At 51.8% G+C, this 20,584-nt stretch overlaps 1 protein-coding gene across 1 annotated transcript in view; it reads left to right on the plus strand.

The window, feature by feature from the left end:
* The first annotated feature begins 289 nt into the window (after positions 1-289).
* SLC39A12 (solute carrier family 39 member 12) overlaps positions 290-20,584 on the plus strand; it is a 50,993-nt gene continuing 30,698 nt past the window's right edge. The window contains exons 1-4 of the mRNA XM_054171268.1: positions 290-605; positions 4,517-4,798; positions 11,401-11,608; positions 14,654-14,853. Of these exons, the coding sequence (XP_054027243.1) occupies positions 357-605; positions 4,517-4,798; positions 11,401-11,608; positions 14,654-14,853 (939 nt within the window). The 5' untranslated portion in view covers positions 290-356. The remainder of the gene's footprint in view (positions 606-4,516; positions 4,799-11,400; positions 11,609-14,653; positions 14,854-20,584) is intronic.

Genomic DNA, 20,584 nt, shown 5'->3' on the forward strand with positions numbered 1-20,584 from the left:
AGAAATGCAGAGCATAGACTCTGCTTTTGTGGGGAGGGAAGGGCTCCCTGAGTCAGCCTCTCCTTGGGTAATTCTACAGAAGTTTTAAGGCCATGGCTGCCTTCGTTTCCTGCTGTTCTGGGCTGTAAAGCCCTTACAGGCTCCCTGTTGTTCAAAAACAGCTTGTCACTGCAAATCAGCTTAGCTGACCAATTAATAAATCCTTTCAAACATATTGCATTCACACTAATTAAAGGGTTGGGGGTTGCTGTGTTTCTTTTTTTCCTTCCCCTCTTTACCATTCAGATTCCTCAGGTTTCAAGTGTTAAGCTGTGAAGTGCAACCAACAACCCCAAGGCTCGGTGCAGCAAGAGGAGATGTGTCCAGCTCTCGGGCTGGTATGCTCTGCTTTCCTCTTCAGCCTGCTCCTCACTGAAGGGCAGCCTGGGGAAGAGCAGGAGGGCAGCTATGCTCCCAGCAGAGGCTCTCTGAGGGAAGCCTTGCGCCTGCTTTCAGCCCAGGATGCTGAGCTCCACACGAAGCGCTCAGGAGAAGTGGTCAGAAGGTTGCTGGAGAGAGCTGGGTGCCCGCAGCAGAAGGCTGGCATGCAAGAGGACTGTGAGCTGGTCAGTGCTTCCCTCACTGAGGGCTATCTTTGCAGCATGGGCAGGGAGGTTGGCAATTCCTTGTTAGAGTGATACTGTCCTCCATGACAAGCTTAGACATGCTCAGGGTTTCTCGTTGCATCCCTCCCCCCCACCCCACCCCCCCCCAAAAAATGTCCCTGCTTGACTAATGTCCTTCTGAATTATTGATATTTATTGTTTGGGCTCCTGAAGAGATATCCCAAACACAACAGGCATCCCTGAAAGCAGCCATGCTGCTGTTGCACAACACCAATCATTTCCCTTTTGAAAGCTGTTAGGAGTTTCTTTGCCAACCAAGAGTTTTCCACTTAACCCTGATCTAACCCAAAGAGCATCAGTCTGAGTTTGGCACACACTGGATTTCCACCAGGGGAAGACAGAGGGGAAAACTGGGGACCACTTCTGCCCCTTTTAATCTTCTTGTTCTTGTTGTTGTTGTTCTGGATTTTGGTTCATAAAAATAACCCCCCAGGGCAGGAGGGTCTCAGATTTATGTCCCCACTTCACCAAAATACTCCAGATTTAGGGGAGAGCTTTGGTAAGCATTTCCTGTCAAGCAAAAATCAAAGGCAGAAGAAGGAATCTGCAAAAGTAGAAGTGGGGAGATTGAGATTGGCTGTGAGGAAGAAGTTGTTGCCCAGGAGCGTGGTGAGAGCCTGGCACAGGTTGCCCAGGGAGGTGGTGGAAGCCTCCTGCCTGGAGGTGTTTGCAGCCAGGCTGGAGGTGGCTGTGAGCAACCTGCTGTGGGGTGAGGTGTCCCTGGCCCATGGCAGGAGGGTTGGGACTGGCTGAGCCTTGAGGTCCCTTCCAGCCCTGCCAGCTCTGTGATTCTGTGAAATCCAAACTGCACCTGGGAGCAGCCTGGCTTCACAGAAGGTTTGGCTGTCCAAGATTGTTTTCAGAATTGATTGCCTGTTGGACAAGGAAAGGCAGAGGTTGTGGTAGGACAGAGGCAGTGGTAAATGTGCTCATTCACAGAATCACAGCACTGTCAGGGATGTGTTCCTGGGTGACCTGCTCTAGGTGCTCCTTCTCTGGCAGGGGGCTTGGACTGGATGAGCTTTTGAGGTCCCTTCCAGCCCCTAACATTCTGTGGTCTTTGGTATGAGCCCCAATGTGACATTTCACATTGACCTCCAGAGGTCACTTCCAGGCCCAAGCACTCTGTGTTTCTGTGGTTCATGCACAAACACTGCAGATCCAGGGTAGGTAATGCCTGCAAGGGATCCTTTTTGTGGAGGGGGCTGTGCAGGTTTTCTCCTGGCACATTTGAGCCATGTCTGTATCTCAGAGATGGACCCAGACACTCTACAAAAGCAGGGCTCTGAGCCTTCTTGTTTTCCCTCTTTGTTTTGCTCCCCTGGCATGCCATATTTTTTCCTGTGTCTGTGCTGTATTTGTACAGAGCTATGCCCTTGGGTGGAAGATATCTATGGTGAAACTCAGCTGGGGCTTGCTGTGTTCAGGACTTCCTCTCTAGTTAGGCTTCATCTTGGAAATTTCCCGTGCAAAGAATTTGAGGGCTGTCACCATTTCCAGTGCCTGCCACAGAATCCTAGAATCACCAGAGTTGCAAGGGATACCTGAAGGTTATCCAGTCCAACCCCTCTGCACTCAGCAGGGACATCCTCCACTAGATCAGGTTGCCCAGAGCCCTGTCCAGCCTCACCTTGAGTATCTCCAGGGATGGAGCCCCAACCACCTCCCTGGGCAAGCTGTGTCAGTGTCCAGCCACCATGGGTTTGATGGGTGGACTGTTCAGTGGATAAGGAGTTGGCTGAGTGGTTGCATCTAGAGCAACCAAAGCAGCATACAAAGCAGCCTAAGGAAAAAGGATCTGGGGGTGCTGGTGGTCAGTAGGTGAAAAAGAGCCAGCAGTGTGCCCAAGAAGGCCAAAGGCATCCTGGCCTGCATCAAAAGCAGTGTGGCCAGCAGGAGGGCAGTGATGGTCACCCTGTACTGGGCTCTGCTGATACCACAGCCTGAGTCCTGGGCTCAGGTCTGGTGCCACAGGATAAGAAAGGCATTGAGGGGCTGGAGGGTGTCCAGAGAAGAGCACTGAGGCTGCTGAGGGCTTTGGAGACCAGAGCTGGTGAGGAGCAGCTGAGGGAGCTGGGGTTGTGTAGTGTGCAGAAGAGAAGGCTGAGGGAGAGCTCATTGCTCTCCACAGCTCCCTGAGAGGAGGCTGGGGTGAGGCTGGGGTTGGTCTCTTCTGCCAAGTAAGCAGAGCTAGGATGAGAGGAAATGTGCTGAAGCTGTGCCAGGGGAGGGGTAGGTTGGAGAGGAGGAAAGATTTCTTTGCTGGAAGAGTGGTGAGGGGTTGGGCCAGGCTGCCCAGGGAGGTGGTGGAGTCCCCATGCCTGGGGGTGTTGAAGCTGCAGAGGTGGTGCTGCAGGGTAGAGTTTGGTGGTCATGGCAGCTGGGTTGTGGTTGGACTCATTGTTCTTAGAGGCCTTTTCTACCCTTAGTGATTCTGTGGCTCTATGACATATCTATGTATCTGTCTAATGTCTCTCTGTATTTTTCTATGTGTGTATATGGCTATGTGTTGTACAGATGTGTCTTTAAAAACACTCTGCTGAGGCAGGAAGCCTGCACAGGGTGACTTAATCATTTCTGTCCCTCCTGAAATGCATTCAGAGAACTGCATGGTGTTGAGACCCAGTGCTGGCTCTCTGAACTGGATTGTTCCAGTTAACAGAATTCAGTTAAGATAAAAGAAAACAGCAGTATGATTAGGGAGTTAATGAAATCTTTTAACAGCACATGGACTAGGCTGTACATTCAGTTTACTGAACCAACCAGCAGCCAGAAATGGTCTTCCTCTAGTAATATAAACACATCTAGAAGGCACAGGTGAAAATATGAATACCCTTAGCCCTTATTTACTGTATTTATAACCAGAAATTTAAGCTGTTGGAGCCTGCAGAAGGCTTTCAGCTCTCTGCAGTGGCTGATCAGAGCTAGTCCTGGTTTGTAGCCACTCTGAAATCCCCTGGGTCATTGCCATGCCTTGCAAACAGAAAGGGCTCTGGAACAAAACCAAATACCAAAAAAAACCCAACCAAGCAAACAAAAATGACCAAAAAAACTCCCACAAAACCCAAACCAAACCAACCAAACCAACCCAACAAATCCCCCAAAACAAGCAACAAACCAACCCATGATGTGTCCTTGCAGCAGAGAATGGCAATGAGTTACCTGCATCACCAGCCTGCATCTATCATAGGATCATAGAATCAGTCAGGGTTGGAAGGGACCACGAGGATCATCTAGTCCCAAGCCCCCTGCCATGGGCAGGGACACCCCACACTAGATCAGCCTGGCCAGAGCCTCATCCAGCCTGGGCTTAAACACCTCCAGGGACAGGGCCCCAACCACCTCCCTGGACAACCCATTCCAGGGCTTCACCACTCTCATGGGGAAGAACTTCCTCTTCCCCTCCAGCCTGAATCTCCCCACCTCCAGCTTCACTCCATTCCCCCCAGTCCTATCACTGCCTGAGAGCCTGAGCAGTCCCTCCCCAGCCTTCTTGTAGCTCCCTTCCCTTCTGAAGGCCACAATGAGGTCACCTGGGAGCCTTCTCTTCTCCAGACTGAACAGCCCCAACTCCTTCAGTCTGTGCTCACAGGAGAGCAGCTCCAGCCCTCTGCTCATCCTCATGGCCCTTCTCTGGACACCTTCCAGCACCTCCAGATCCCTCTTGTCACAGGGGCTCCAGAACTGGAGGCAGTACTCCAGGTGGGGTCTCAGCAGAGCTGAGTAGGCTTAGGTCTGATCCCTTATATTTAAGGGTGGAACTCCCCTGTTCTCCCCTCTGAATGGCATCTGCAGATGAGTGGCAGTGTGTTCTCTGAGCTGAATTTCCATTTGCTTTTATTGTTGCTCAGTGCCTGGAGCCGGATGCTGTGTTGCTGACAGCTGGTGGAGCTTTAGAGGACCGGCTCAGCGAAGAAGTCTTTGAGAGAATCTCTCTAATTCTCCTCTACTACATTCTCCATCACAGAGATGTGTGCTCCTCACAGCTCAGCCTGGAAAGCAAGGATTACAAGTATTACCTACAGAGCATGCTCAGCTTAAGGCAGGATGAAGACTGCGATTATTTTTCCCGGAACGAAACGGAAGACACTTTGGCTGCAGTCAGGCAGCATTTCAAAACTCCTGAGACCCAGGTAAAAGTAACTTCACATTGCCTACTGACCTAATGCCTGCAAGCTGCTTCAGACACCCCAGGACCATGGTCCTCCAGGAAACTGGGTAAATAACAACATCAGGGCACAGGCTGAATATTGGTCTGTCCTAGTCTGAGCCAGCAGCTGCCCAGGGCAAAAAGACAAAGGTCTTTCACCCCTTCCCAAGGAGTAAACCAACCTGGTCTGGTCTATCCCATTCCATTCTATCCCATCCCATTCCATTCTATTCCATCCCATTCCATTCTATTCCATCCCGTTCCGTTCCATCCCATCCCATTCCATCCCATCCTATTCTATTCCATTCCATTCCATTCTATCCCATCCCATCCCATTCCATCCTATTCTATCCCATCCCATCCTATTCTATTCCATTCTATCCCATCCCATCCCATCCCATCCCATCCTATCCTAAATAAAAATGCTCCTGTAATGGTTTGGAATTTGCCACCACATTAACACTGGGCTGGGAGTTCAAAGGGAAATTCTGTTTACAAAGACATTCAAAAGGCATTCAGGTAAAAGGAAAACATTCACAGGTTAGGCTCAGCTCTTCACCTGAGCCTACCAGGCCAGAACCTTCCAGAGCCTGCCAGAAGCCTCCACCCCCCTCAGCCTCACAGCCCAGGAGCAGCCAAACTGCTGCCCCCAGCCCCAGGCTTCCCCAGGCCCTGGGCTGGGGCTGGAAATTCACTGCCAGCCAAGGCCAGGAGAAAGCCTCTGCCCCACACACCATAAGATAACAGCACAGGGCCTGAGAGGAGAGAAGAGAGAGAGCTTTGGCTGTGCACTGCCTGCAACGGAGAGAGAGAGGGAAACAGAGCAGAAGGACAGATTGCAATGTCCTGGGACAAGCTGCCTGTGCCCCTGGGGCTCTCCAGCCTCTGGAGGCCTTTTCCTTGTGGCTGCACCAATGAACTCTTGACTGCACTTAGCCTACAGCATGGTCTCTTGTTGCTCATGCTGTTCAGTTCTAGTCTCCTCCTTGACTTGCTTTAGGTATGTGCTTCCACAGTCTCCTTCTCTGGAGGCATTCAAGACCCACCTGGACACATTGCTTTGTGACCTGCCCCAGGTGACCCTGCTCTGGCAGGGGCATTGGACTGGGTGACCTTTAGAGGTCCCTTCCAAGCCCTAATGTTCAGAGGTTCTGTGACATGGCTGGGGAGATAGTGCACACTATTGGCACTTCTCAAAAACTAATCTAGATGCAGTTAATTGAATCATAGGATCACAGAACTGTCAGGGTTGGAAGGGACCTCAAGGCTCAGCCAGTTCCAACCCCCCTGCCATGGCCAGGGACACCTCACACTGCAGCAGGTTGCTCACAGCCACCTCCAGCCTGGCTGCAAACACCTCCAGGCAGGAGGCTTCCACCACCTCCCTGGGCAACCTGTGCCAGACTCTCACCACCCTCATGGGCAGCAACTTCTTCCTAACACCAATCTCAATCTCCCCACTTCTAGTTTTGCTCCATCTCCCCCCAGTCCTATCCCTCCCTGACACCCTCAAAAGTCCCTCCCCAGCTTTCTTGGAGCCCCCTGCAGATCCTGGAAGGCCACAATGAGGTCTCCTTGGAGCCTTCTCCTCTCCAGCCTGCACAACCCCAACTCCTTCAGTCTGTCCTCACAGCAGAGCAGCTCCAGCCCTCTGCTCATCCTGGTGGCCCTTCTCTGGACACCTTCCATCACCTCTTTCTTGTACTAAGGGCTCCAGAACTGGGCACAGAGCTCAGGGTGGGGTCTCAGCAGAGGGAAGTGGAGGGGGAGCATCACTGCCCTTAACCTGCTTGAAAAACTCCTCAGTTACCCTGCTTAGGGCAGATGGAAAATAGCATTGCTTTGGAGACACAAGATCTTGCACTTGGCTTCAAGGGCAGAAAATCCTTTCTTATCTCTTGTATTTACTGGTATAGATATGCTAGCAGGGATGGTATTTAAATGGTATAAAGCAGAACAACCCCCAAAGTGATCTGGCTGTCTAGCAGAAACGCTGACTCATTTTGCTGGGATGAAATCCTTGCCAGGCCCTCTGCTTCCATGTCCATACAGGGCACACTAGGATAAGGAATGTGTCCAAAGGTATGATGTCTTCCTTCAGTGGGGGCACATATGTCTGTGACCCCTTATCTACCAGCACAAATATGCCTTGGAGAATGATTGATGCAGATCCACAGACTGCACTGGGTTGGAAGGGTCCCTCCAAGGGCGTCTTGTCTGCTGCCCTGCACTCAGCAGGGACACCTCCAACCAGAGCAGGATCCCCAAGCACACAGCAAGTTTGTCTCCAGGGCAGACAGAAATGATTTTAATCCCAAAGGAAGTAAAATAAAGAGGATCTCATTGAATTGGAGAGAAGTGCAGAAATTACATTCCAAAAGATAGAGGCAAATAGAGACCATGTGAATCCTTGGCACCTGATACAGGATACACGAAAAGACCCCAAAACCTTCCCCCAACCAGACTAAACCACAAGGCCCAGAGCTCCTTTCCTCTCCCCCCTCACTCTCTCTGTGGCCTAAGCAGGCCATAATCATGCAGGGAAAATCCATCAGGCCTCTGAAGGCCACTAAGAGGCCTCCCTCCCCCGTGTTACCAGACAAGGGACTCCCTCCAGAGAGATGGAGGAAGGCAGGAAAGAGACCGAGTTGACTTTGCTGCCAGCTTATAAAGGGACAGCAGAATTCTGGGGTGGAATAACAACAGTACAATTTTCCAGTCCATCCCCAGCATCTTTCTGGTCCTTGGGGAGGGCTCAACTCTGTGTTTCCTTTAAGGCACCAGCCTCAAACTATGACAACATCCCTGTGCAACCTGTTCCAGTGTCTCCCCAGCCTCACTGTGCAGAACTTCCTCCTGATGTCCAACCTAATTCAGCCCTTCTCTAGTTTCAAACCATTGCCTCTTGTCCTATCCCCACAGCCTCTTCTGAACAGTCCCTCCCCAGCCTTCCTGTAGGTCCTCTTCAGATACTGAACTGTAGCTCTAAGGTCTCTCTGGAGACCAATTGAATTAAAAGCTGGGTGCTTTGTTCTTTTAACAAGGAACCCAGCATGCTGAGTCCATTCAGCTAAACCCATCCTTTTTTAAGTCAGGAAACATGCAGCAAGTTTTCTGCCCACTGTTTGTTATTCCCTATCTCAAGTAGGGTCTGTAAAATACTAGAATGGTATTCCAAAGAAAATCTGTTTTCCTTGTAATGAGCAATAAAAGATGGTTTTGCCAGATTAGGCAACTCCTAAAGTACAGAGTGACCTGCAGAAGCCCCTTGGATATGTTCATACCATGCAGTTGGATTTGGTTTGGTGCAGAGTTTGATTTTGCCCTTTGTTTCTCTCTCACTCCATTTTAATTCACCCCCATAGTGCAGGCAGAGTTCCCTGCACAAGGAGAAGGTGGCCAGCAGCATGTCCAGGGCCTCCAGCTCCTCTTTCTGTGCTCTTTGTGCCATCATTTCCCATCATAAATTATTCATTGAGCAGTGCTTTTGGTTGTGAGGCTTGGGGAACGTGCTGATTTCCAAGAACTCCAGTGGTATCTGGGCAACTGTGAAGAGGCATCAGAGGGTATTTGGCATCCCAGGCTGGAATAACAATCCATAAAGTGCTTGACTGTCTGCTGGGCTTGCTTCTGCTGGCACTGACCTCAGCCATCAGGCCTCTGCAGTGGCTGAGACTTCACTGCTCACTGACAGGAAAAAAAGAGGAAGCTTTTGTGAAAAAAAAAAACATATTCCAAACATTGCAGACTAAATAATGCTTAGAAGCACAGAGCCACAGAATCATTCTGCTTGGAAAAGACCTCAGGGTCACCAAGTCCAACCACTGACCCTGCTCTGCAAGGCTCACCCCTAAACCATAGCCCCAAGCACCACATCCGAACCACCTTCAAACACAGCCAGGCTTGGGGACTCCACCACCTCCCTGGGCAGCCTCTGCCAGTCTCTGACCACTCTGGCTGGGAACAAATGTTTCCTACTGTCCAGTCTACCCCTGCCCTGCTGCAGCTTGAGGCCATTCCCTCTTGTTCTGTCACTAATCACCTGGGAGAAGAGACCAGCACCAAGCTCTCCACAACCTCCTTTCAGGGAGCTGTAGACAGCCAGGAGGTCTCCCCTCAGCCTCCTCTCTTTCACACTAACCATCCCCAGCTCCTTCAGTCACTCCTCACAAGATTTCTTCTCCAGGCCCTTCCCAGCTTCCTTGCCCTCCTCTGCCCTGGCTCCAGCACCTCCACATCTCTCTGGCATTGAGCTGCCCAACCCTGGACACAATACTCCAGCTGTGGCCTGCCCAGAGCTGAGTCCCAGGGGACAATCCCCTCCCTGCTGCTGCTGGACACAGCATTGCTGATCCCAGCCAGGAGGCCTTTGGCTTTCTTGGCCCCCTGGGCACACTGCTGGCTCCTCTTCAGCTGCTTGTCCATCAACACCCCCAGGTCCCTTTCTGCCAGCAGCTTTCAGCCACACTGCCCCAAGCCTGTAGCCTGGCTTGGGGTTGTTGTGACACAGCACTTGAGCTATGGAAAAGGGTCAGTGATGCATCCTAACAACAGAAGACAAACCCCCACATCCAGGGGATCTCTATGGGGCTTGTTTTTGCAGCAATGATCCTCAGTCCTAGCACCTGAAACACAGCACTTGACATGAGAGATTCAATTTGGAGGCATGCAAAGTTGAATGTGCATGGCTGGGCAGGACAAGAAATGCCAACCTCCTCTCTGGAGTGTGTAAGGCACATATAAAGAAGGAAGTATCTGTAAAATAAATGATTGTTGTACTGACCCACGGAGTTGACTTTTCAGTTCAGTTCATATGGGTTAGAGACAAATGGAGTTCAATCATTTTCACCAGGTTGGGGTTATTTTTGTTTCTCTCAAACACCCACAGTTTGCAGTGAAAATAAACAAGGGAGGCAGCAATGGAGGGAAGAAGGGATAGGTCTGCAGGTAACTGTGCCCTCAGGTCAGGCCTGCACTTGTCCACACAGACAATGGTACACAACTGGTTACTGCTCCTCATTGGTCACCAGCAGGAAAGGCTTAGTCTGGAAGAGACCTCACAGATCTTCTGCTCCAACCCCCTGCCATGGGCAGGGTCAGCTCTCAACTAGACTCAGCTGCTCAAGGCCTTATCCAGCCTGGCCTTGAACACCCCCAGGGAGGAGGCAGCCACAGCCTCCCTGGGCAGCCTGTGCCGGAGTCTCACCACCCTCATACTGAGGAACTTAGTCCTCAGCTCCAGTCTAACCCTGCTCTGCCTCAGCTTCAAACCATTCCCCCTTGTCCTGTCTCCAGATACCCTCAGGAGAAGTCTCTCTGCTGCCTTCCTGTAGGATTCCTTTAGGTACTGGAAAGCAGCTCTGAGGTCCCCCTGGAGCCTTCTCCTCTGCAGGCTGAACAACCCCAGCTCCCTCAGCCTGTGCTCACAGCAGAGCTGCTCCAGCCCTCTGGTCATCTTTGTGGCCTCCTCTGGTCTCACTCCAACAGTTCCATGCCCTCCTCATGCTGGGGACACCAGAAGTGCTCACCCCTTTCCCTGTAAATTTATATCCTTCCATGTTGTCCTCAGATAGCTGCCCCATAACACATTATTGAGTCCATTTAGTAGGGAAATAAAACCATGAAGAGAATTCTTTCTGTGGTTTGAGACAAACCAGCTTGCCTGCATTATGTGAGCCTGTTTCTTGTGCCTGAACAAAAAGTTCTCCCTTTTCTGCCCCTTTCTGGAATTGTAGATGGAACTGAGGCTTGACTGAGGAGATGGAACACAGGATTGACAGGAGCAGCAAGAAAATAATGCTGAGGAAATGTAACCTGCATGAAGGGCTGTACATTTTCCCTGTCCAAAGTCAGACTTCTCCTCTCTGCCTGTTCCCCTCACTCCAGGAAGGACACTGAGGGGCTGGAGCCTGTCCAGAGCAAGGCAGTGAGGCTGGAGAAGTGTTGGAAGTGGGCCTGGAGCTCCTGAGCTAGAGGAGGGGCTGAGGGAGCTGGGGGTGTTGAGGCTGGAGAAGAGGAGGCTGAGGGAGACCTCCTTGCTCTCTGCAGCTCCCTGCAGGGAGGTTGCAGTGAGGAGGGGACAGCCTCTGCTCCTTGGTGGCAAGGGCCAGGAGCAGAGGCAATGGTTGCAAGCTGCCCCAGGGGAGGTTCAGGCTGGCTGCTAGGAAATCTTTCTTGCCTGGAAGGGTTCTCAGGCCTTGGAATGTTGTGCCCAGGGCAGTGCTGGAGTCCCCATCCCTGGAGGTGTTGAAGCAGTGTGTGGAGCTGGTGCTTAGGGCCATGGTTTGGTGCTGAGCCTGCAGTGCTGGGTGGAGGTTGGCCTGGCTGAGCCTGCAGGTCTCTTCCAGGCAGATGTGTTCTGTGAGGCTGTGATTCTCTGAATTTCCACAATACTTTAGTGATAAAAACATAACTCACCTCCCAGGGTGGTTGGTGGAAGCTTTGTCTGCCCTCAGCTTTAGTCTTACTGCTGCTTCTGCCCTGGCTGTCTGTGCAAGTGCTGTCTCTGCACTCTCCTCCTGTCACTCTGATTACCTAAATGGAGCTGAGCAGCTCTGTCTTCATGGTGTTTTCTCCTGCTTGCAGTGTGTTGATGTGAGTGCTCTGGAGAAAAAGGCTGAGATAATGGACAGAGAGGGTGCTGATGCAAACACTCTTCCACGCCTGGCTGCTTCCATCATTACTCTGGCTCTGCAAGGAGTCTGCGTGGGGAAAGCCAGCCTGCCCTCCCCAGAATTCTTTATAAAATATATTTTCAGGTCTCTGAACAGCACCACTGAGCTCCAAGTGACAGGTAAGCCCTCTGCTTCCCTCCAGCTGCCTTTTGCAACACACCTCTGATGTTCTTGTACCTATTGCTGTCCACAGCTACCTGAAGGGAGGAAAGATGTTGAGCTGCTGGAAGGTGTCCAGAGAAGGGCAACAAAGCTGGGGAGGGGTCTGGAGCACAGCCCTGGGAGGAGAGGCTGAGGGAGCTGGGGTTGCTTAGCCTGGGGAAGAGGAGGCTCAGGGGAGACCTTCTTGCTCTCTCCAACTCCCTGAAGGGAGGTTGCAGCCAGGTGGGGGCTGGTCTCTTCTCCCAGGCAAGCAGCACCAGAACAAGAGCACAGTCTCACGCTGTGCCAGGGGAGGTTTAGACTGAAGGTGAGGAGAAAGTTCTTCTCAGAGAGAGTCGTTCGTCATTGGGATGTGCTGCCCAGGGAGGTGGTGGAGTCCCCATCCCTGGAGTGTTCAAGAAAGGCTTGGATGTGGCACTTGGAGCCATGGTTTAGTTGTCAGGAGGTGTTAGGTATCAGGTACTAGGTTGGACTTGGTGATCTCTGAGGCCTTTTCCAACCTGGCTGATTCTGTGATTCTAAACTCCCCTCAGGCATGTCAAGGGCTTCATTTCAGATTTGAATGTCATTTCATTGTAAGGAGTTGTCTATTCTCATTAAAAATACAAAAGGTTGAAGGAGAAACCCCTGGTGCTGATAATTCTGTAAGGGGTATGAAACAACTTGTTACTGAGATTAAATATGTACTGCCACATTCACTTACTGCTTGATTGCTCAGCACCATCTGAATCCCCCAGAGTGAGGGCAGGCTGCAGTAGAGCCTCACTTACCTTGCTTATTTATAGAACCTTCTTGGTTGGAGAAGACCTTTAAGGACATTGAGTCCAACCAGTTTCTACCTCTGCCAAGGCTGGGGCTAACCCATGGCCCTCAGCACCACAGCTCTGCCTCTGGGAAACACCTCCAGGGATGGGCATTCAACCACCTCCCTGGGCAGCCTGTGCCAGGCTTTGAGAACACTTTCAGGGAAGAAGTTTATTCTAATGTCCAACCTAAACCTCCCCTGGGGCAGCTTGAGGCTGTTTCCTCTCATGCTAAATATACAGATCATTATACATTGCAATACTCATTGAGGTCTGGAGCCCTCAGTACAGGAAGGACATGGACCTGATGGAGCAGGTCCAGTGGAGAGAGACAAAAATGCTCAGGGTGTTGGAGCAGCTATGCTATGAGGACAGGCTGAGGGAGCTGGGGGGGTTCCTCCTCAGGCTGTGCTGCCATCCAGCCAGACCTGGACAGGCTGAGATCTGGGAAGGGAGAAATGGAATGGAATCCAACATGGGCAAGGGGAGAGTCCTGCATCTGGGAAAGAACAACCCCATGGAGCAGGAGAGGCTGGGGACTGAGCTGTTGGAGAGCAGTGCAGAGAGGGACCTGGGGATGGAAGGTTGACCATGAGCCAGCAATGTGCTCTGCTGGCCAAGAAGGCCAAGGGCATCCTGGGGTAGATTAGAAGGGCTGTGTTCAGTAGGTCAGAGAGGTTGTCCTGCCCCTCTGCTCTGCCCTGCTGAGGCCACAGCTGGAATATTGTGTCCAGTTCTGGGCCCCTCAGCTCAAGAAAGACCTCAGGAAACTGCTTGAAAGAGTCATGAGACAATGCAAGAAGAAAATGAGTAGGACCAAAGCCCAAGTGGAAATTGATTTGGCTTCAGCTGTCCAAGAGATCAGGAAATGCTGCTACAAAGATATCAGCAACAGAAGGAGGACTGAAGACAATCTCTGCCCTTTGTTGGATGCAAGGGGAACACAGAGGCCAAGGATGAGGAAAAGGCTGAGGGGCTCAACACCTCCTTTGCCTCAGTCTTTAGTAGTCAGAGCAATTGTTGTCTGGGTACCCAGCCCCCTGAGCTGGAAGCTGGGGATGGGGAGCAGAATGAAGCCCCCACAGTCCAGGAGGAGATGGTCAGTGACCTGCTGCACCACTTGGACACACACAGGTCTATGGAGCTGGATGGCAAACACCCAGGGGTACTGAGGGAGCTGCTGGAAGTGCTCACCAAGCCACTTTCCATCATTCCCCTGCACTCCTGGCTAAGTGGGGAGGTCACAGCTGACAGGAGACAAATGCAGCACCCACCTACAGGAAGGGCCAGAAGGAGGACTCAGGGAACTACAGACCTGTCAGGCTGGCCTCAGTGCCAGGGAAGGTCATGGAGCAGTCATCTGGAGTGCCACTATGCAGCATGTGCAGGGCAGCCAGGGGGTCAGGACCAGGCAGCATGGGTTCAGGAGGGGCAGGTAGCCAAGAAGGCCAACAGCATCCTGGACTGGGAACAGTGTGGCCAGCAGGAGTAGGGAAGCGATGGTGCCCCTGGTCTGTGCACTGCTGAGGCCACAGCTTGAGTCCTGGGTTCAGTTTTGGGCCCTCACTAGCAGAAGGACATTGGGGTGCTGGAGCAGGTCCAGAGAAGGGCAATGAGGCTGCTGAAGGGTCTGGAGCACAGGTCTGGTGAGGAGCAGCTAAGGGAACTGAGGTTGTTTAGTCTGGAGAGGAGGAGGGGAGACTTCTCTGCTCTCTCCAGCTCCCTGAAAGGAAGCTGGAATGAGGTGGGCTCAGTCTCTTCTCCCTAGTATCAGGTGACAGAACAAGAGCAAATGGCCTGAAACTGTACTTCTTTGCTGCAAGAGTGGTCAGGGATTGGCACAGGCTGCCCAGGGAGGTGGTGGAGTCCCTACCCCAGAGGTATTCAATAAACATGTGGCCATGGTTCTTTGGGACATGACTTAATAGTCATGATGGTGCTGAGCTGATGCTAGGACTTGATGATCTTAAAGGCCTTTTCCAAATGAAATGATTCTATGATTCCATGAAACTACCAACAGCACCAACCTGGGAGAGCAAAGATCTCGACTGACCAGCCCAGTTGGTGTTAAAACTAACACAATGCTAGCTGTGACTTTTGGGTGCATCTGTTTTCAGTGTGTGCTTCCCCATGGTGACCTCTGTGTTTTCAGTGTGTGCTTCCCCATGGTGACCTCTGTGTTTTCTGATGAATTCCTAGAACTGGAGCAGCTCCTCAATATGCTGGCAGCCACAAAGTCCTGCACTGGCAGTGGGCAACTCCACAGCCACCAAAGGAAATTGGATGCTGTGGCAGGCAGAGACCTGGCAACCAGAAACCTTCCAGCCAAAGGAAACCACACAAAAGGAGACTATCTGAAAGGTGGTGATGATCCTGAAAGGAACATGGAGTGGGAGCAGGTTAAGTCACTTTTATCTCATTACAGTGCTAGTCACAGAATTCCAGGCATGAGAGTTCAGATGGGTTTGCAAACAGAACCTTATTTCTGAGGTAAAATCTGCTAGTTTAACAAAGCCATCAAGATGCTGATCAGAGGAGTTCCTCATGTATGGATGTTGAATTGTGTGGGTGTTGAATGTCTGATTAAAGTAGCTGGGAAGGGTTAGCAAAGGACACAGAGCTGATCACCGCAAAGATGATCCAAGGGCTGGAGCAGCTCTGATGTGAGCACAGGCTGAGGGAGCTGGGGGTGTTCAGCCTGGAGAAGACTCTGAACCTGAGAAGAAGACTCTGGGGGGATCTCAGAGCTGAAGGGATCCTACAGGAAGGCTGCAGAGACTTTTCCTGAGGGTGTCTGGAGCCAGGACAAGGGGGAATGGTTTGAAGCTGAGGCAGAGCAGGGTTAGGCTGGAGCTGAGGAAGAAGTTCCTCAGTATGAGGGTGGTGAGACTCCGGCACAGGCTGCCCAGGGAGGCTGTGGCTGCCTCCTCCCTGGGGGTGTTCAAGGCCAGGCTGGATGAGGCCTTGAGCAACCTGGGCTGGTGGGAGGTGTCCCTGCCCATGGCAGGGGGTTGGAGCTGGATGAGCTTTCAGGTCCTTTCTAACCCAAACCATTCAGTACATCTGTGAACTACGATTAAGTTGGCAGCTGACTCATGTGCTTTAGGCTGGAAGACGTTCTGCAGGCAAAAAAGGAGACTTCAGAGCAGGTGCTTTGCAAATCTCTTGTTGTACACATGTGAAATACATCCTTCAAAGGAACAGATAATTGTGAATTGTTTGCAGTTCTTTACAATTTAACTCAGAGACAATGTAGGAGGAGAAGCAACATGCACCTGGCTTGTGCTGTGTGCTCAGCTTATGATGAGAAACTGAGACAAGCAGCAGCTTGCTTCAGGCCATTGGGGGAGACACCTACCTGTGTGATTTCATTGCATTTGGCATAGATATTCCATCAGGGTCTGAATATCTACCCAGAATATTGCTGATCAGCTTGATGAGACATTTGCCCTGTGCTGGGCACTGCTGAGGCCTCAGCTGGAGCTCTGTGTGCAGCTCTGGGCCCTCACTGCAGGAAAGATCTTGAGGTGCTGCAGCAGGTCCAGAGGAGAGCAACCAGCCTGGGGAAGGGACTGGAGGCAAAGGCTGAGGAGGAGAGGCTGAGGGAGCTGGGGGTGTGCAGCCTGGAGGAGAGGAGGCTCAGGGGGGACCTTACCACACTCTACAACTACCTGAAGGGAAGCTGCAGTCAGCTGGGGGTCAGGCTCTGCTCCCAGGCACCTGGTGACAAGAGGAGAGGGCATGGCCTGGAGCTGTGCCAGGGGAGGGTTAGGTTGGATGCTAGGAAGCACTTCCTCAGGGACAGGGAATCAGACACTGGCATGGGCTGCCCAGGGAGGTGGTGGAGTCACTGTCCCTGGAGGTGTTCAAGGAGAGCTTGGATGTGGCACTCAGTGCCATGGTGTGGTTGGTGTGGTGGTGTTGGGTCACAGGCTGGGCTGGATGAGCTCAGAGGTCTGTTCCAGCCTCAGTCATTCTGTGCCTCTGTGATTCATGCAGGCTCAAAATAATTTAAAGTGAAGGTCATTTTTGATGTGCTTCATTTTAACTTGACATTATGGAGGCAGAAAGCAGTAGTGATGCTATCTGTACAAGGAGTGAAAACTGTTCTCTAGCAATAGAAACATTCATAAAACAAAGCTTTTGGAAGCCTTGAACTTCTGAGGCAGGCTGTAACTGAAGACATAAGTGTGCAGGACAGTTAGCTGAGGCTTGGGGTTCAAACTGAGACCCAAATATTCTGAATAGAGAGGAAAAAAAATCACAAAGAGCATCTGGAGAGAAGAGAATATTCTGCTGTATTAATTCCTATTTTCTTGGGTTTATTGCATTCCTCTGCTTCATAGTTACACCTGGGGTTTGGGTTCACAGAATGACAGAATGTTAGAGGTTGGAAGGGCCCTCCAGAGATCAGGGCAGGGCACACAGGAGCACATCCAGGTGGGGTTGGAAAGGCTCCAGAGAAGGAGACTCCACAACCTCTCTGGGCAGCCTGCTCCAGGCCTCCAGCACCCTCACACCAAAGAAGTTTCTCCTCATCTTGAGGTGAAAGCTTCTCTGTTCAAGCTTTCCCTCAGCTATTGATAGACATTGATCAGAGCCCTCTCAGCCTTCTCCTCTCCAGACTAAACAGCCCCAGGGCTCTCAGTCTCTCTTCACAGGGGAGATGCTCAAGTCCCCTAAGCATCCTCCTGGCTCTTCCTTGGACTCTATCCAGCAGGTCTCTGTCTCTGGAACTGGGGAGCCCAGCACTGGACACAGGATTGCAGCTGTGGTCTCAGCAGGGCAGAGCAGAGGGGCAGCAGAACCTCCCCAGCCCTGCTGGCCACACTTTTCCTGCTGCACCCCAGGATGCCATTGACTCTCTTGGCCCCCAGGGCACATTGCTGTCCCATGCAGAACTTGCTGCCCAGCAGCACTCCAAGGCCTTTCTCCATGGAGCTGCTCTCCAGCAGGGCAGCCTCTAACCTGTCCTGGTGCCTGCTGTTGTTCCTCCCTAGCTGCAGGATCCTGCTCTTGTCCTCGTTGAACTTCCTGCCTGTGCCCAGCTCTCAGCCTGTCCAGCTCTGGTTGGATGGCAGCACAGCCTGAGGGGTGTCAGCCATCCCCTCCCCCTGCCCCCAGTTTTGTCTCATCAGGAGCTTGCTGAGGGTTCACTCAGTCCTCTCATCCAGGTTGTTGAGAAAGATACTGGACAACACAGGGCCCAGTACTGATCCCTGGGGAACACCACTGGCCACAGGCCTCCAAGCTGACTCTGTGCCACCAACCACAACCCTCTGAAGTCTGTTGGATCACTCCATGGCTGGGCTTGATGATCTCCAAGGTCTTTTCCAACCTAAATGATTCCATGAGAAGGCTTTGTGCCTCAGTGTGCTGGTGCTGATTTGGTCTCCTGCTTCCTGCCTGTCTCTCCAGCCCCCGTGCCCCTTTAGCAGCAGATGCTGCTGCATCCGAGGCACTGACTCACTCCTGCCTTGTGTTTGCTAACTGCATGAGGAGCTGTAATTGAGTTTTGAGATGGGAATTAGCTTTTGGAACATTATCACAGGAAATCCAGGCACTGCTTTCTTTTTAAGTCCTTGCTGTCTCTGCTCATTTAAGAAATGCATAAAAAGCAGCAGATGATCTAATAAGAGCAATAATATTGAGTTCCATCAGTGGATTAGTTTGTTCTTCCTCATTAATGAAACCTGCCTTTTGGAACCTAAGCCATCTACCCATCCCCCCATCCAGTTTTCTAGCTGAGGCTTTGATTCATGTGTGTCTTCAGTACCATCCTCCAGGGGTACACACAGAGCTTGCTTGACTCGTGGAGACTTAGTCCTCTGCCTCCCTATGGTGGGAGCTGAAAAGGGCCTGCAGATGGAGAAGATGCAGGTCCTCAGGCCTCAAAGTCTTAAAGGAACATTTTTGTAAGCAAGCATGAAGTGTGTGGGTGGGCAGTTGAGCTTCCAGATGAGATCTTGCTTTTTCATTGCAAATTCCTGACAATAAAATCACATTAAAATAGAGGTTCACAGTAGTCATGGGCCTCATGCTTGCCTATCCTGCTTCTGAAAAGGGGGCCAGGATAAACTCAGATCAAGTTTCACAGGGCTGTGTCCAGCTGAGTTCTGAATGTCTACAAACCTGTGCCAGGGCTCTATTGCCCTCATTTCGATGGAGTCTTTTTATTAGAGCAAATTGGATTTCTTCCCTGCTGCAGCTACTACCTCTTGCTTCTCATCCTCTTGCCATACACCTCTGAGAAGACCCTGCCTCTGTTTTCACTTCAACCCCCATCAGATAGTTGAAGATTCTTGTCCAAACTGGACCAACAGAGACTCCTCAGCATCTCACAGCATCACAGAATTGTCAGGGTGGGAAGGGACCTCAAGGCTCAGCCAGTTCCAACCCCCTGCCATGGCCAGGGACACCTCACACTACAGCAGGTTGCTCACAGCCACCTCCAGCCTGGCTGCAAACACCTCCAGGCAGGAGGCTTCCACCACCTCCCTGGGCAACCTGTGCCAGGCTCTCACCACCCTCATGGGCAACAACTTCTTCCTCACAGCCAATCTCAATCTCCCCACTTCTGCTTTTGCTCCATCCCCCCCAGTCCTATCCCTCCCTGACACCCTCAAAAGTCCCTCCCAGCTTTCCTGTAGCCCCCTGCAGATCCTGGAAGGCCACAAGAAGGTCTCCCGGGAGCCTTCTCTCCCCCAGACTGAACAACCCCAACTCTCCCTGCACATCACCTGCTGTGTTCCCCTGGCTCTCCTGGTGGCCTGTCCAGAGGACTTTCCTCAGGTTGCCAATGATGTTCTTGTACTGCTGGTTGTTAAACTGGACAAAGGCCAGGTGTGGGCTTCTCTGCCCTGAGTGGAGGGCAGTAATCTTTTGCCACTGCTGCTAGTGCAGCCCAGTGTGCAGTTAGCCCTCATTGCCACAAGGCCACACTGGTGGCTCACTTTCACATCACCTATCAGGACCCCAGGGGTTCTTCCTGCAAGCTCCTACCCAGTGTTTCCCAGCCTTTAGTGATGCACGGAGTTACTCTGTTTGAAGCACAATAAGTCTGTCTCTGCTCATCTTCCTGGAGGTCTTGTCAGCCCTTTCCTCTGGCCTGTAAATAGCAGCCATGCCCATCAGCACACTGACCACTTGTCCCAGCTGGATTTCATCTGTGAATGTGATAAGTTGCACTCTGTTCCATCCCTCAGGTCGTGGCTGAAGGCATTAAACAATATCAGTCCTTACAGTGACCACTGCAGAATGCTGCTGGTTAGCCATGAGCTAGGCTTCAAGCTTGATCCCCCTTGGTGTTTCCTGCTAAACACCACTAAACCCACTGCCTAGAACACACAAACTAAAGCTCTCCTCCAGTATCATAGAATCATTTCAGCAGGAAAAGGTCTTTAGGATTACCCACTCCAACCATTCCTAACTCTGCCCAGTCTCATGCTGAACCATGTCCCACATGGGACAGGAACCACAGCTCCCAAGCATTTCAATGTCTCCAGGGATGGGGATTCAATCCCCTTCCTCTGGAGCCTGCTCCAGCCTTTGGGAACCCTTTCAGGGAAGAAGTTTCTTGTAACATCCAACCTAAACCTCTCATCTTAGCATTTGTTGTTAAGCAGAAGAGATCAAGCCCTCCATCCTCCTCTCAGGGAGCTGTGGAGAGCAATGAGCTCTCCCTCAGCCTTCTCTTCTGCACACTACACAACCCCAGCTCCCTCAGCTGCTCCTCACCAGCTCTGGTCTCCAAAGCCCTCAGCAGCCTCAGTGCTCTTCTCTGGACACCCTCCAGCCCCTCAATGCCTTTCTTACCCTGTGGCACCAGACCTGAGCCCAGGACTCAAGCTGCAGCCACAGCAGGGCCCAGTACAGGGTGACCATCACTGCCCTCCTCCTGCTGGCCACACTGCTTTTGACACAGGCCAGGATGCCTTTGGCCTTCTTGGCCACCTGGGCACACTGCTGGCTCTTGTTCAGCTGCTGTCCTCCAGCACCCCCAGATCCTTTTTCCCCAGGCTGCTTTCCAGCCCCTCTGCCCCAAGCCTGCAGCCTTGCTTGGGGTTGTTGTGACCAAAGTGCAGGACCTGGCACTTGGCTTTGTTAAACCTCATCCCATTGGCCTCAGCC

Source organism: Dryobates pubescens, chromosome 21, assembly GCF_014839835.1.
Source record: "Dryobates pubescens isolate bDryPub1 chromosome 21, bDryPub1.pri, whole genome shotgun sequence".
Classification (NCBI taxonomy): domain Eukaryota; kingdom Metazoa; phylum Chordata; class Aves; order Piciformes; family Picidae; genus Dryobates; species Dryobates pubescens.